The sequence below is a fragment of the Betta splendens genome, chromosome 4 (genome assembly GCF_900634795.4).
Source record: "Betta splendens chromosome 4, fBetSpl5.4, whole genome shotgun sequence".
Taxonomy (NCBI): domain Eukaryota; kingdom Metazoa; phylum Chordata; class Actinopteri; order Anabantiformes; family Osphronemidae; genus Betta; species Betta splendens.
The window spans coordinates 23753789-23771402 of record NC_040884.2 but is presented as its reverse complement, the minus strand read 5'-3'; the positions used below and the strand labels follow the sequence as shown (position 1 = coordinate 23771402).

The following is a 17614-nucleotide window of genomic DNA, read 5'->3' as shown; positions in this document are numbered from 1 at the left end:
CTGATCTCACTTGTACGTGGTTGACTGAGTGGAGGAGCCGCTCCCTCGCCATCAGCGGGTGTGATAGGTTCAATGAGCTGCTCGTGTTTGTTTCAACAGGAACAATCGTCGTCTCGGAAACACGAGTTCAGAATCGAAGCAAACTACTGAAAGAAAAAAAACCCGCTGGTACAGAGACTGGTAAGTAAACAAGCACCTTCATCGGCCTGTGTGGCAGTTAGACACATCGTGTTATGGCTTCAACCTGTTGCTTCCCACCATAGTGCTGACAGATGTATAAGGAAATGTCGTACTCTCGCTTTAAAATGATCGTATATTTATTTTATCACGGTTAATGTAAAAGCAAAACTATTCTATGTGCACATAACCTGAGAAAATAATACAGGGGCTTAGGTATTTGAACTAAACAATGACTTCATTCATTTTTGGTGCTAGATACTTTATATGTTGCATGTGTTTTCTTTAACGTGGTTTTTAACGCTGTAATGTCCGACACCATCTGGACACCGCAGCAGCGGCAAACATCTTAAATCCGTCCCTGAAACGTAGCTCTAACACCCAGATAGGCTAATAAGATGCTCGGTTCGCTTACCAGTGTCTTTTCTTTTAGTAGTATGCTTCGATTCTGAACTTATGTTTGCTTATTTTCGCTTTTGTCGCGATGCGATTTCATTCAGCCTTTTGCTGGATGAAAGGTGAAACAAACTCACGCAGGTAAGTGAACCAATCAGCAGCACTGCTGACGTGATTGACAGAGAGGAGGATCCAACCAGGTAGGACTGTAAACGGTTTCCGGTTTTAAAGTATGATGAACGGCAGAGTCAAAACTATTGTAGTTTACGATATCCAAACCAAACCAAAGCTATCGTATAAATACGATCAATAATGTATATCTGGCAACACTGCAAACGTTTAACGCTGCTGGAGTTTTAATTTTATAGGTATTTATTTTATATTACATTCATTTCACTTTCAACTTAGACTATTGTGTTCCGATCTATCACATAAAATTCACATTAACAGAACACTGAACTTAAGGCTATAATGTACCAAAATAGGTAAAAACATTATCTTTATCAGCAGCCTGTTTTATTAAAGTCAATTTATTTTGGCTGTGTTTAGCTAAACAACTGGGCATATATTTAATTTAAAAAAAATATATTTGCCTTTATTCAGTATGCAGATGAAAGTTAACATAAAAGTGATATACATTATATATAGTTTTCTTCTTTAATAAAATGCATTTTCTAATTAGAAGATTAGTTTTATTTGCCACTGTCCTGCTTCACACAAATAAATGCAATAAAACTAAGGAAAACAAGCTCAAAACCTTAAATTTTTAACATTGGTGTCAAACATACAGAACACAAAACACACCTTTAGTACACTTCAAGGTTTTGCAATGCAACAAAACTTGCTGGACAAGTTTTAGTTTAGGGAAACTGTTGGTGCTGTGTTTTGTTCTAATTGGATGAAGTCACAAGAGCTACTATGTTCTTGAGATCAATAGAGTTGAACTTCTGCTTCATAACCGAGCTCAAAACATTCTACAAACTACAGGTAATTAATGACTTTATTTAACCATGTGCAACATGTTTTGAGGTCCTTTCTGTTCTTGCTTGTTCTAGTTTTTTAAATGTGTTGCTAATCTGTTTATATTATAATCAACTGTTCAGCCAGCACAAAGCAACTCATTAAATTCAACTATGTATCCACTGAACCACTGCGCAAAACTGTGAAAGGTAGTTTTCCAAAGGGACACATAAAATACAGGTTTAGGTTGGGAGCTGTAAGAATTATTTTTAGTTTTTTGTCTGACTTTCTCCTTTCGTAGTTGGGTACTGGACCATGAGTAATAAAAAAAGTCAACACGTGTACAGTAAAACAACTAATGTATGTGGGAAACAGGACCAAGTCCTGCTTTGCCATTGTATTTGGGATGTAGTGTATCAACTGGCATTTAGCTTTTAAACTAGATTATTACCAAATATTAAAGTCACTATTGAATATTGAAAGACCATTACTTTGGTTATTACTTGTGTCTTTCATATGAGGTCAAGGAAATGTGAACTGTAAAAAACATTTCTATTACCAGATATAGAAAAAAAACGACTGTTACCAGGTAGCATGTCAATATGCATGATTGGCTTAGTCACCTACAGAACTGAGCTGATCTGCATTCCTAACATTCAACGACGCATTTTGTAGGTTCTGAAAAAACTAAACATACAGGCTTTGTCATGCTGACTTTCTTGCATGAATTTAACTGTAACTTATTTTTAATTGTGCCAATTAACAACAAAATGGCAGATCCATTGGATACAGGGATAATAATGGATCAACAATAGAATCAGGCAACGAGAGTAAATAATTAATGGCCCCAAATTGGTGGAATTTGCTTTCAGTTCACCACACCAGGTATAGTTTCGCAACACACCTGCAGTAGTTGACTCCCATTACCTGTTCTAAGGTTTTTTTTTTAAAGTTTTACATACATTACATTCTGTACTTCTTCATGGTTACACTGTATGACCTAAAAGACGAAGCTACAGTGAGACTCTGAGAGATGTCATTTATTACTGTTTTTTTGTTTGCCTGTCAGGTATAAGTACAGAAATGTTTACTTTCTTAGTAAGAGTTAGACTGAAGCAGGGTTCAGACAAGCAAGGGCTTAATCTTTTTTCTGAAAAAAATGTTTGACATTTGCTTTTATTTGTGACCATATTTATAACCAAACAGAAATATATTAATAAAAACATGTTTTTTTTCCTTCACAGCTTTAATAATGAAAGGCCTTCATGTAATACATTTTTATGGAGTGGGAATTTTTGGACTGTTTGTGGTTTATCTCTGTAAAATTCACATTAACTCCAAATTAGACAACTTTTATGTATATGTGAAAGGTAAAGGTAATATTCCCACATCAAGTCACACATCAAGGTCACATCAAACAAAGCCAGTCACCATAAATGACTCCTATGTGTACTCGTGGCCAAAATGTGAGCAGAATACTTCAGCTGCAAACATCACAGACTTCAGCTCTCTTCCTGGTCATATACAAGACTTCCTCTACTACAGACACTGTCGCCATTTCCCCATGTTGCTGGATGTTCCTGACAAATGTGGAGGAGCTTCTCAGTCAGCAGAAGTCTTCCTTCTACTGGTCATTAAAAGCTCCCCTGTGAACTACGACCGCAGAGAGGTGCTGCGTAAAACCTGGGCTGAGGAGAGAGAACAAAACGGTGTGTGGATCCGAAGGCTCTTCATCTCAGGAACCATGGAATCTGGTAAAGAAAAGCAGCGACTCAACAAACTACTGGAACTGGAGCATCGTGAGCACAATGACATCCTCCAGTGGGACTTCAGTGACTCCTTCTTCAACCTGACCTTGAAGCAGATCCTCTTCCTGGAATGGATGGAAAGAAACTGCCCAAACGCACGTTTCCTGTTAAATGGTGACGATGACGTCTTCGCCAACACAGACAACATGATCCAGTATCTCCAAGGTCTTGAAGACAATGATGGGAGCAAACACCTTTATGCTGGCTTTGTGTTTGAGAATACTGCACCTGTTAGATATACACTGAGCAAATACTTTGTCCCAGTCCAGGTGCAGGAGTCAGAGTCATACCCTCCTTACTGTGGTGGTGGAGGCTTTCTGCTGTCTGGCTATTCAGCGATGGTCATAAATAATATGTCCCAGTCCATTACTCTGTTTCCCATTGATGATGTTTACATGGGCATGTGTCTGGCCAAAGCAGGACTTGGTCCTGTTTCCCATATGGGTGTGAAGACTATAGGATTGACTATTCACTCTGGAAACATAGATGAACACGATCCTTGTTATTATAAAGAGCTTCTACTGGTTCACAGATTTTTCCCAGCTCACATGTATCTGATGTGGCACAGAATACATGATCCCAGTCTAGTATGTGGTATTCGGAATGTCATTCAAAACAAACCTTGATGAAGCCTTTGGGTCTTGCAGTAGTTTTGTAAATCTTGGGAAAAGGTTTTACTATAAGATTGTAATGTAGCCTACTTTAATGGACTTCACTTTGGTTTTTGATATTTAGTGACAAATCTTGAGCTCTTTGGAGCCATAGTTTTGCTGTGTGGAACTTTCTTTCCACAGGTGTATTGTGTGATGAGCCTAATCTCTTTTATTATACTCTTATATTATACTGTTTTAAATAAAACCCTTTACATCCTGTTTGTGTACTGGTTCCACTGATCATTATCATTATAGTTTTGTTTATCCAGTCTGTTTGTGGTGTGACGTCAGCTGTTCCCAGTTTAACCATGGTCATCACTTACACCTGTGTCTATAGTCATTCTATTTAATCACTCCTGCCACTCATCACATTGTTTGTCCATCACATGCATCTATCCGGACAGTCTGTCCTGTTGTATTCATCTGTCTGTCCTGTGTACTTAAAGTAACTTTCGTGCTCTACAGTGATTTTTAGTTCTGATCATTCCTGTTTGTTAGTGCTTTTGTGTTCAGTTTTTAATCCTGCTATTGCAGTGAGTTTCACTTGGTCAGTTTTACTCCTTGTTGTGCACCTCGTTTGTCTAACTAAGTTACTTTATTTGTATGTCATGTCTGGGTTTTGCATGTGGGTCCTTCCCTACTGTCTGACGTCTGACCTCTTGGTTTGAGCTGACCTGCTTGTATTTAGGTTTATTCCTCCCTTTTGTAATGTAGTGACTCCTGTCTATCGGTCTGGCAATAGCGCCAAGTCGAGCTGCAATGTTAAGTTAAATATTTTCCTAAGTCTAAGCACAAACAAAGCTTAGCATCTTTTTGTTTTTATGAAAATATATTCTATTGCAATTTAATTCTATTCTACTCTATTTTACTTTTTTTTACTTCTATTTTTTTTTAAGATTTGTTGACTTCAGTATGTAGTTTTTCACATATATTCAGTCACTACCATATGTTATTTCCCAATAGCCTTATAAATTGTGAAACAAGAGATTTACTGTATATAAGCTCATTGATCTTTAACTTTGTTAATAATTAGCCACACCCAGTCATTAATATGTTGATTTTTGACAAGAACTGGCATGAGATTGGAAAACGTCACTGTGTGAGCAGCTCATCTGGTTGGCAGTTAGGTCTGTTCTCTTCCTCAAAAACAATTTGACCACAACATTAGCTATAGCAGATAGCTTTGTGTGTACAAAACAGAAGTATGAAGTATTGTCAATATGACATTTAGTTCAGCAACGATGGAATCCTTCCTCTCAGTGATTTTCTTCCTTTAGCCAATAATAGTTAGTGATGCAAAGAACAAATGTGCTTGAGCGTGTACGAGCTGTATGAGGGAGAAAAATCGTAAACAAAATTAATTAATTAATTTATTTCTAATACAGCAGTGCTTCTTCTCCCATGTACAGACTCAAGTCATCTGGAACCCCCCCCCCCCCCCCCCCCCCCCCCCCCCAACATATGGTTCAATCCACTCTAGGTACCAAAAAGTCTCCTTTCACAGGTTTGTACTCAGTATTGTCTCACGTCCTCCTTTTCACAGACCTCTAAACTGAAAAAAACTGCACAGAGATGAACAGAGCCTCCACTGACTGATGCAGCATTTCTTTAAACCTGAGTCTCAACGGCTCTGGAAGACCTGTGTCGCACCAGTACCTAAGGCACCACATGCTAGGGACCTCAGCAGCTATCACACCAGTGGCTCTGGCGTCACATCTGATAAAGACACTGGAAAGACTGGCGCTGGGTCACCTCCGCTCTGCGGTGGGAACCTAGACCCCCTGTGGTTCGCCTACCGACCTGGGCTAAGGATGTCTAAACTGCATCTATTTTGGATCATGACTCTCAACCACTGCAGGATGCAATGTCTGCTCTGTAGAGCTGCTTTAGCAACAGACTGGATCAGTCTGGCTGTGTGAAATTAGGCAGGCAATTAGGCAGGTCTTTCCTCCCTGCCGCTCTCTGACTCTACAATCACCACTGTTAATTACCCCCTGCATCAGTGGTTATGCTGTAAACTTTCTTCTGTGCAATATATAATGTATTATTTAATGGGCAATAATCATTCCCATGACCCTGTACACTACTCACTCCCCTCATCTTGTATAGTGTTGTACTGTGCCAACTTAGCTTCTGATACTGTATTTCAACTCTTATTGTGCTGTTGTGAGTCACAATTTCCCCACTGCAGGAAAATTAAAGGTTTACTTTTTCTTAAATAGCGGTTACGCTAGCACCAGTCAACAAAGTCCATAATGACTGATCTGTAACCAGCCTAATTACCTTTACCTGTGAGTCTCCCGTGCAGGTATACTGTTTCCCCCCTGTGACAGCCATTTTGCTTTCTCCTGTATTACCACAATGCATTCAGCCTGGTGCTGTTGACTCCAGCCATTAAAGGTCCGGTGGGATAAATAACATCGGTCTCTAGGAGACTCCCAGGGCCTCGTGTGCAAAGTGCAACACTGAAAGATGACGCTAAAACAATATTCACTAACTTTACCTGTAAACAATTTTGCTACCTAACTAATCCCTCACGTTTTTCTGTCTATGGTTTTTATAGCGCAGTGGGTTCTTCAATTTACAGATGTGTAAATGTGTGTGTGTGTAAACTGTTTAGAGTCTTCCTCGTAGGGATCTCTGGCTGCTGCTCTGTGCTCCCTGGAGTTCTCTGTGCCAGTCAGTGTAGATATATTGTTCCTTCTCCGTGGAGGGTGAGAAGGGAAATTTTTTATATATATATGATAATTCTCTTCTCACCCTCCACGGGTGGTCTCATCCGCCTTCCAAGCTCGGGTCCTCTACCAGAGGCCAGGGAGCTTGAGGGTTCTGTGCAGTATCCTTGCTGTTCCTAGGACTGCACTTTTCTGGACTGAGATGTCAGATGTTTTTCCAGGGATCTGTTGTGTATATATATATATGTATTATATACTCATTGATTTCTAGTATGATTAAGAGCGGAACTGACTGATCGAGCACTAGGATTAATCTTAGCTTGGTTGTTTGCCTGCCCCGGAGCAGCAAAGCATAAATCTCCATGGTAACTTTACAGTATATGGCTTAATTTGGCCTGCTTTCATGCAACTGAGTCAGGGCTAAATTCAGCCAGATAACTGAAAAATCGTTTATCTTACTTTTGTGCAACAGCCCCTAGGCCGGAATCATTTTCTCTAAATTTTTTTTGGTGTGTTCAAATTAATAATTATTGGTAAATTGTTTTATTTATTCGTGTTATTTTATTATGAGTACTTTTTGTAAATTAAACATTTTTTATGGCGTCCTATATGGACAAACAACAAAACAACAACATGTTGCCCACTAATTATAGTATCCCAATAAATTTGTATTAGGTCCTTTGAAAATAGTCAGCTGAATTTCATTTAGAGTAAATACACAATACCTTTATAATATGAAGATGATATCTCTTATTAAAGAAAATTAAGTGTTATTCAAATTCTCAAATAATTTTACAATTTAGTGTCCTGATAAAAAAACACTGAGCTTTCAGTTAGAGGTGCAAAACATTTGACTACAAACAATACGTCTGAGGTTCCAGACATATAAAGGAACATCTTTATGTTCCATCCCGGTGGAGTACTGGTGTCCTCTAGTGTTCCACTTAGGTATCTGACTAAATAAGAAGGGGTTTTGTTTATACAGTAGTTTTTATTTCTCCATTGGAATTGATGTAATAATAATAATAATAATAATAATAATAATAATAATAATACATTTTTAACAACAAAACATTTAATCTTAGTTAAACTATATTATGTAAAATGATAGAAAATCATTCGGGATGGCATATTATTTTGTAAACCACACTATATATTATATTGTCTTGGAGTACACGAGATGTTTTGTTCAGAACCGATTTGTGCCTTGGAGTGAAAACCCACATTTCTGGCAGCTACAGTAACATAAATCCTACTGTACTGTACTGCGTGTTCAATTAAAACATGAACAACAGAACGCTGGTTTCTTTAGCAAGCAGGTGTCAGTGTAGTGCTAAATATGCCCTCATGAATGTGCAGTTAGGGTGGAGACAGAAGCCAATACAGAAATATAGAGGGTGACTGGTGACATCCATGAGTGGAGGTGATGAACTCAGCTGGGCTGTGTAACAAGATGCCATTGCATGAGATTTATAGGATGATATCAGGATTGCATATCAGGAAGGAAAACATTCTGTACTATAAGTGTTCCAGGCACAACTAGAGCTGGAATGTGTAAGCTGGAAATTTAGGACAAGTCCAAGGCTGTTACTGCAGGTGTCCTCTCCACATCTATTACATCTAATATCTATCTTCTCGCAGAGTCTCACGTTCTCTCACAGCATTGCGCCTCCTTCCTAATTACCTTTTAATGACAAACTGATCTCCCCTATCAGCTGTGACCTCACCCAGCCACTACCCAGTTTTAACTACACAATAGACATTTAGGCTTGACTCACTGGATATGATTAACATATTCTTTCTGTAATGTATCTACTGTAATAGAAAGAAGGCAAAGGCTTGTCAGACAGGTGGGGGCCACCACCACCTCCCCTCTCCCCCTCTGAGGAGCTGGCTCCGTCCATAAAGGTCCGGTGGGAAAAATAACATCGGTCTCTAGGAGGCTCCCAGGGCTCATGTGCAAAGTGCAACACTGAAAGATGACGGTAAAACAATATTCACTAACTTGACTTGTAAATTTTTGCTACCTCCCTCCTGTTTTCCTCTCTATGGTTTTTATAACGCAGTGGGTTCTTCACAGATAATCTTCACTAACTTTCTTTGTAAACAATTTTGCTACCTAACTAATCCCTCACGTTTTTCTGTCTATGGTTTTTATAGTGCAGTGGGTTCTTCAATTTACAGATAACAAGTGTAAACTGTTTAGAGTCTTCCCTGTAGGGATCTCTGGCTGCTGCTCTGTGCTCCCTGGAGTTCTCCGTGCCAGTCAGTATAGATGTTGTTCCCTTAGAACTGGAACAGAGAATAAAACTAGTACGCGTGTGGTTTTGCTCAGTCTTTTTTTGTCCCAAGCTACTGTGAGTAAGATTTGTCTTTTAATAGTGTGGGTATACTTTTAACAGTAATTACAAATATTCCGCCCACTACAATAATGTTTGATGACCAAATTATTTCCCTAGATCCAATAAAATAAAAACAAATTTCAAGTAAAAGTAATATTATTGGCAGGTTGAACTTCATCTTTGAGGGTCCTCGCAGTTTCACCACTGAATTTGGATGCCACTGCACTAGATTCAGTAACATATATGTTACTGAAGATTCAGTAAGATTCAGTAAGATTCAGTAACATATATGTTACTGAATCTCCTAAAATTAAGCAAATGCATACTTTTCAAAGCAAGTGTTGTTGTTTAGCAGGAGGTTATTTTGGTTTGGTATTTTTACTGCCTATTTGCTTAATTTCATCCAACTAATTAAAAGAATGTGGCAATGAATTCAGGCATTTGTCTGTTTTGTTCATTTAGGTATAGTTTCATTGTTTAATACCTAGGTACTAGTGAAATATACGGTTCACATGAGGACACATCACATTGTCAGTGTCTTCTCTCTGTTGTACTCCCTGTACGTGCCAAGATGCTTGTTTGCCAGCTGACATTGTGACTCATCAACTGACATTTGTGTGCAATAGTAACAAAGATAAAATAAAAAAAAAACATGTTAGACAAGTAACAGTCAGGATCTCGACTCGGGGAACTTAAAGTAAACAAACCTCCTGGCCTTAGTTGAGAACCTGTTTTAAGAACTACACTTATACACAAGTCATTGAATATTTACAATTGATTATTTTTTGGTCTCTGAGGCTCTTGTGGCTGATATGGATAGTCCATTTTCCTCCACTAGAGGCAGCTTCTCCTTAATGTAGAAGAATGGAGATCTTCAGTCTTGCATTAATTATCTTATCTTAAATTAAATCACATGAAATAACTGTTGCCCATTGCCTCTCATCTAATCATCTTTTGAACTTTCCCAATTTCCAAGATTTACACCTGAAAGTTCTGCTTTCTTTGCTTTAGTCCTGTTGAGTTCCTCAAACTTTGTTCAGTTTATTGAGAAAGTCAACTGCTTCACAGAGGCTTGTATGTTAGAATGAGTATAATGGAGGAGTTGTGCCTCCCTGTTACATTGAATGTATGCCAGATGTTTTTACTGTAGCTGTCAGCTTTTGGAAAGCATAGCCCTCCCTCCTTTTTATTAAAAATATCTTGCATGGCAGCAAAATGATCTGTGATGACATCTGTTTAAAAGGAATGTAATTAAAAGCCAGTGTAGGACTGGTTTGTTGGGTGTACCCTGCCTCTTGCCCTTAGCTAGCTGGGATAGGCTCCAGCACCTCCCCTGGAAGAAAATGGATGGACGAATGGGTTTATGCCAGCATACATGGGTTGATTTACTTTACTCTGTGATAGAAGTGAGTCTATACAGTTATTTGCCTTCGGATTTGTAAAATTACTAAACCTTGTTGTACCTAAAGCAATGTGAAGATGCCATATGAGGCAGGGGAGGCAGAAACAGCTGTTACTTTGTCAGATTCAGGTGGTCGGACCTGTGTGCAAGCTTTCACTCTTTGCCAAGTCTACTGAATCCCATTAAAATTGTTTTTTCTATATCCTGAATGACTGGTGAAATCACTAGTTTATGTGGAACCCAAAGGTTAAAATTTTTTTTCTTGATCATGATCCTATATTATCCCAGTGGCCCCACGTCCCAATACAGCTCTAGTAAAAGTACAGAACAGAGGACATACTGTAAAACAGCTGAGTGGCAACTAGCCTCCACACACATTTTATGAACCAACTGTGTGTAATGTTTATTCATCCACTCTTCACAACTCTACAGTTAATAGTTGAAGAAGTTATGGAGAATTGATTCCAGTTTAGTTTAGCTGATTTCAACATTTGTTTCTGTAATATTGTGTCAACAATTGTCAAGGATCAGGGGGCTATTACACAAAAGTAGGATTAATAAAGCCAGGAAAAAAAGGAGGCGCGGTTTGACCTAGTTCAATTCGCGTGTCCTGGCTTAATCAAGGATGATAAACCGCAGCTAGATCAAGCCAGGTGTAGATAGTTGGGATAACTGCACGCTCACAGCATTTTTAAAAAGATTACTCGCAAGCTGAGCAACAGCTGCTAATGGAAGCCTACAATGAAGTCAGTGACATCACTTGTAAAAAGCAAAATACTGCTGCTATAATAAAAATACGAGAAAAAGCATGGGAAACTATAGCGGACCGATTAAACAGGTAAGTATTTAGAATTACTAATACTACAATAATAATTAATATCAGTATGTTGCTAGTCATTTGCACAAATTAACAGATTAACTCTGTAATTTTCTGTTTGTCCAAGAACAAACAAGGTACATTATTGCCATACCAGTGCACATGAACAATAGGACCATTTAAATCTTCATGTGGACTGTCTGACTTTGCCTTGCAGCATCTGGTAACATAGTTTCACTCCTGGAGCCACCAGACCATGATCCCCTAGTGAGTACACTTTATTAAGATCATGAGATATGCATGTTTTGTCAAAGCTGTCAAATACAACTTTTATTGAATATGGCAGGAGGCAAGCACATCTGCAACGGTGGAACGAACTTCTGCGGATGAGAGACCGTGTCACATTCCATAATGGATAATAATTCAGTGTAGCAGTGCTGATAGAAAGGTTCTTTGTAACAGAAGGACCCACTCTGCAGGCTGAGATGCAAGCTGGAAACATAAATTAAATGTGCAATTATGCACAAATCCAACTTCACTAAATAATGTTTTACAGAATTCGCAAACAGTCAGATGTCTCTACGCCACACATCTGAGGAGACAGATACACCTGAGTTAACTGCAGATCAGGAAGAAGAAGAGAAAGCTGAAAGAAATGGACCTCGGGTGTGATGTGCAGATAAAGCGCAAGACACTGAGGAAACAGGATTGGAAATCCAGATATTAATAAGAGATGCAATTGATTTCAGTTCACACTAACCATGACTGTAACACAATGCATTTACTCATGTTATTGTTTCCTCTAAAGCTCCAAGCTGAAAAGTGACCACAACGCAAAAAATGAATGAAACCTGAAACTGTGCTCTGTCGTTGTTGTAGATGTCTTGTACACTATTGATTAGATAAAGTGAAACTAAAGTTTGAGGATGTAATCAGTGTGTGCTGCTGGTTCTCAGAAAACGGAGAGTACACATGAAATGAGTGACACATTATCCTTTATTCAAGGACAGGCTACATCAAAACAGTTAACTGAAATAATTCAGTATGTACTGCTCTCTGACCAGTCTACCATTTTTGTCACCTGGAAAAATGGCTACATTGTCCCAGTCAATATCATTACCAATCCTTGGAGCTCTCTCTTTTCTCAGGCTGGCAATATTATGGAGCACAGTACAGGCCACAGTCATGTCACAAGCCCATAGGTCATTTGGATCCGAGCCCTTGTTCTGGCGTGAGCATGTTTGTAGGTCTGTTGTGCTGGGGTTTGGGAATCTGCCAGGCGTGTCAGCAGGAATGTGTCACAGGCACAGCCCTTGTCACCTAGCAGCACATCAAATAGCTCACCTGTGAATATAAAGTCATTCTTAGAACTAGCTGGGAAAATCTTCTGATGTGTGCTTAAAAATCGGAGGTGGATTACCTAGTCTATTTGACCAAAAAATTGTGGAGTCATGGACTGAGCCAGGCCACTTTGCCTCAAAATTTGTAATAAGGCAGTCTGCATCACAGATCATCTAACATGTAGGCAGTTATTTAATTTATGTAGAACTGATACTAACCTTCATTTGTTCTTACCTGAACATTGATAATGCTGGAATGAGGTACAGGATACACGAGGTACACATACACAACGATCTGGCAGAGAGCTATGGTGAGTACTGACGGTTAAATACCAAGGTGATTACAGATTGATGACAGCTGAACTAACATGGCCAGAAGTAAAGACTGAACTAACCATGAGATGACAGAAACCAGATGTACACACAAAATAAAACAGGAAATGAATACAAAGACCGCAGATCATGGCAGTAAAATAACAGTATGCATGACCAGATTAATATATATATAACTTTACTTAACTTTTAAAAACTTTACATTCAGCCAGGATAACCGGAAAATCCTAGCTTAATCTCTTATCCTACAGTACTTTTGTGCAACAGCTCCGAAGTCAGAATTAATTTGTTTTTGTTGTGTTATTGGTTAATAATTATATTTATTCATGGTATTTTATTATGAGTGTATTATGTTTAATGTATGGTTCGTTTCTGTTCATCATTTTTATGGACAGAATTTCTGGGCACAGCCAGGGGCCGGAGGGGGTCTGGTTTGGGGACCACAGGATAGCATCTCTGCTTTTTGCAGATGATGATGTCCTGTTGGCTTCATCGGGCCAGGACCTCCAGCGTGTGCTGGTGCGGTTTGCAACTGAGTGTGAAGCGGTTGGGATGAGAATCAGTTCCTCCAAATCTGAGGCCATGGTTCTCGACCGGAAAAAGGTGGTTTGCTCTCTCCAGGTTGGAGGAGAGTTCCTACCCCAAGTGGAGGAGTTCGAGAATCTTGGGGTCTTGTTCACAAGTGAAGGAAGGAAGGAGCGTGAGATTGACAGACGGATCGGTGCAGTGGCTGCAGTAATGCGGTCGGTGCATCTGTCCATCATGGTGAAAAGGCAAAGCTCTCAATTTACCAGCCAATCTACGTTCCTTCCCTCACCTACTGTATGGTCATGAGCTTTGGGTCATGACGAAAGGGCACGGTCACGGATACAAGCGGCTGAAATGAGCTTCCTTCACAGGGTGGCTGGGCGCTCCCTTAGAGATAAGGTGAGGAGCTCTGCCACCCGGGAGGAGCTCAGAGTAGAGTCGCTGCTCCTCCACATCGAGAGGAGAGAAGGTGTTCCTGGAATGTCCCACCGGTAGGAGGCCCAGAGGAAGACCCAGGAAAGGTTGTCTCCTGGCTGGTCTGGGAACGCCTTGGGGTCCCACCGGAAAAGCTGGAGGAAGTGTCAGGGGAGAGGGAATCCTGGAACTCTCTGCTCAGACTGCTGCCCCCGCGACCCAGCCCCGGAAAGGCGGGCGGACGGACGGACGGACGGACGGACGGACGGACGGACGGACGGACGGACGGATGGATGGATGGAACATTTTTTATGGATGCCTATATGGACAAACAACAACAAAATGTTGCCTCTAATTATAGTATCCCAATAAACTTGTATTAGGCCATGCCCTTTGAAAATAGTCATATTGATTTCATTTAGAGTAGAGTAAATACACAATACCTAACAGGCAAGGTCAGAACCAGGATAGCTACGGCGACGGTACCAAAGGGCTAGGCTGAGACAAGGTCCACAAACAGGCAAGGTCTGGCAACAAGGTCTATACACGAGAATCGCTGGAAAGAGGAAATGCATCACTACAATCTGGTAGTCTGAGGTGAGTACTGGTAAATACCTGAACTGATTGTCTATTGCTGACAGGTGATGTGAAACCGACCGGAAGTAAAACTAGCACATGACATGGGAGGACAACAAAAAAACGGAAGTAAGTGCAAAAGAAAACAAAAAATGACAATGATGTCCACACTACAAATATGACAGAACTCAGCTGGACTGTGTTCTATGCAGGAGATAGTGTAGCTAGACGCTACGGGATTTATAGGATGATATCAGGACAGGATTATTAGGAAAGAAAACATACTGTACTGTAAGTGTGTCAGGCACAACTAGAGCTGGTGATGAAAATTAAGGACTGTCCTTCTACAGTAGATGGCTCCAGAAGCTCCATATTATGTATAAGAGTCAACACATGTAAAAAAAAAACTTGTGGAGAAAGAGGAAACTGAGAGACTATTTTTGAAGTAGGACTTTTTTTTTTTTTTTTTACTTCCGCCTCTCGAGGAGTGCAGACGTGTTTTCTCTCTGCTCCCACTCTGCTTTTGCTTGCAGTGTCCTTGTCTTGTCTTTTTCTGAGCACCCTGATCTGCTATTCTGGAATAAAATTTTTGAACATGACCAAGTTGCCCACGGCTAAGGGGACGGCGGAGCTACTAATTGTCCATGTGTTTCGTGTGCATGGCATCCCAGAGGACATTCTGTCTGATTGCGGTCCGCAGTTTGTCGCAGCAGTTTGGCGGGATTTTTGTGCAGCGCTGGGTGTCTCCGCCAGCTTGTCTTCTGGTTTCCATCCTCAAACCAACGGACAGACAGAGCGCAAAAATCAGGACGTGGAGACTATGCTGCGGTGTATGTGATCCACCAGGCCGGCGTCTTGGGTCCGGCAGCTTCCTTGGGTCGAATACGCCCATAATACTCTTCCTTTCCAGGCGCTGGGATGTTCCCCTTTTGAGGCTGGCTATGGCTATAAGCCCCCGTTGTTTCCCTCTCAGCAGGTCCAGGGGCTGGACGGGTCGGTGGGAGCCGACCCGTCCAGCCCCTGGCATCCGGCGGTGCAAGGCGGTTTGGACCAGGACCCGTGACTTCCTTCTCCGCGGCCAGACGAGAGCAGCCATATGGGCTAACCGCCGTCGGTCTCCAGCTCCAGAGTATCGAGTCGGGGACAAGGTCTGGCATTCCACCTGGAACCTGCAGCTGAAGGGTGCTAAGTGGACCGTTGGGGGTGACCAGGGTGGTCAACCCTGCGGCGATGAGACTGGCCCTCCCTCCCTCCCTGCGCGTTCATCCTGTCTTTCATGTGTCCTGTTTGAAGCCGGTGGTGGACTGTGATCTGGCGCCCGCCTCCGACCGCCCTCCGCCCGCCTGGGTGATCGACGGGGGTCTGGCTAACGGTGCAGGAGTTGTTGCACTCCAGACGGCGGGGCAGGGGGCTCCAGTACCTGGTGGAATGGGAGGGCTATGGCCCCGAACACCGGCAGTGGATGGCGCAGAGGTTCATCTTGGACAAGGGTCTCATCAGGGACTTTCATCAGAACCATCCTGCGGAACCCTCCTAGGTCGCCGGGGGACGACCGTTGAGGGAGGGGCTCTGTTGTGAGTCTCCTCCCAACCTCAGAGGGCGGCACTGAGCAGCTGTTCCTTCCGGGAACATCATTAACTGGGGGACTATTTAAGTGGAGGATGGAGACTCCTCCAGTTTTCAGTGTGTCATGGTGGACTCTCTGTTTGCATCTGGCTTCCTGTATGACGGTTGGTTTTTTGTTTAGTTTGGATTGTGAACAGCCCTATTACTCCTAAATTTGGCTACGTTTGTAGAGCGATGTAGCGCCTGGCTCTGTAGTGTGTGATAGCTTTGTTACTCTTTGTTATATTTTGCCTACTCAGTGCAGTGACCTATTGTGTCCTGATTTTGTTTGGAAGTTCCTTCTGTGTAGTATTATTCCTCTGTCTAGTTTGTTTGGTCCTGCTTCGCAGTGCTCCTCAGTTTAGTTGATGAACCTTTTTCTACTCTGTAGTGATTCTTTGTTTTGTGTAGTAATATTAAAAATCGTTTTGTATTCTGCCATCCTCGCCTGTTACTGCTTGTGGGTTCCGTTTTGTCTGGTCTTGGGTGTTTGTAACACTCCCATCACCTCCTATTGTTCATGCACCAATGTCTGCCTCACCCTTTGGATGAACAATGTTGTTACAGCTTTACTAATCTTGGGACACTCAACACCAGAACTGATAAACAGGCTTTCTAAACTTAGTTGTACCGAAGTGCTACTGTTACTTATTACTATCACTATTAATAATGTGTGATTATTGTTGTTGTGATGTTGTATGTCACGGCTATTATTGAAGTATTATGTGATTATGTATAATAATGCATATGCATAGGTGTATGTATCTGTGTGTATGAGTGTATGCACATACCTTAACACTATTGTTACAGTAGTATTAAAATTAATTTAACAGTTAACCTGTTACAACCCCCCCTCCACGTTGGTTCCAAACCACAGGGCCTTGACAGGGAACAGGGACAGGAGAGAAGATGCTGTAAAGTGAGGAAACAGTAAAGTACAAAGTACAATTCGCACACAGCTGCGACCTCGTCACGCTACTAAAAGCACTCGTTTCCCTGGCCACATCTGCGCAGACCAGGTCATGGGGAATATCGAAGGGGAAGACCCAATCGCAAACCACCCAAATACAAGAAATAAGAATTAACATAAAACGATTTATTAAATACAAACACAACACACTTACAGTATGACACAGATAGGCAACTAATTAAACAAACTCACTGCAAGGCAGGACTAAAGCGCTAAAATGTAAGAACTAAAAATCACTGCTATGCAGGTAAACGTAAGATTCAAATAATATTGGATAATAGTAATATTCTTGTTTAATAAGGTGTAGTCCTTGTGGAGCAAGAAGAACTCTGTCCCAAGTAATAATAAAACCCAAAAATATCCTACAAAAATAAGATTTGATTACACAATTACAAGATCTATGTATTAAAATGATTAGCATATTCTTTCTGTAATGTAGTTAATAGACTAGAAATAGAAAGGTGGGGGCCACCACCACCTCCCCTCACCCCATCTGAGGAGCTTGCTCTGTCCCTGAATAAAGGGTGATCGGTGGTCGAGGGCATTCCTGGGGTAAATGTAACGTTGATAAATGACCATAAATCAACATAAATGTAATGTTGACGTTCAACCATAATG

The 17614-nt window shown here is 41.0% G+C and overlaps 1 protein-coding gene across 4 annotated transcripts; it reads left to right on the top strand.

Moving 5' to 3' along the window:
* LOC114854074 (N-acetyllactosaminide beta-1,3-N-acetylglucosaminyltransferase 3-like) lies at positions 1 to 16863 on the top strand. 4 transcript variants are annotated; one of them, XR_005897628.2, is made up of 4 exons: positions 1 to 180; positions 8494 to 8654; positions 11448 to 11497; positions 11787 to 16863. XR_005897628.2 is itself a non-coding variant. In XM_041070579.1 (2 exons), the coding sequence occupies exon 2, from the start codon at positions 2786 to 2788 to the stop codon at positions 3965 to 3967; it is 1182 nt and encodes a 393-aa protein (XP_040926513.1). In that variant the 5' UTR covers positions 1 to 180; positions 2778 to 2785; the 3' UTR covers positions 3968 to 4213. The 4 variants fall into 4 exon arrangements, 2 of the variants coding, with proteins under 2 accessions (XP_040926513.1, XP_040926512.1); XR_005897627.2 differs by having other exon boundaries at positions 11577 to 16863; XM_041070579.1 differs by lacking the exons at positions 8494 to 8654; positions 11448 to 11497; positions 11787 to 16863 and adding an exon at positions 2778 to 4213.
* Positions 16864 to 17614: the final 751 nt, after the last annotated feature.

Bases quoted from the DNA above. Each gene is read 5' to 3' on its own strand.
- LOC114854074 (XM_041070579.1), top strand. From the start codon at position 2,786: ATGAAAGGCCTTCATGTAATACATTTTTATGGAGTGGGAATTTTTGGA.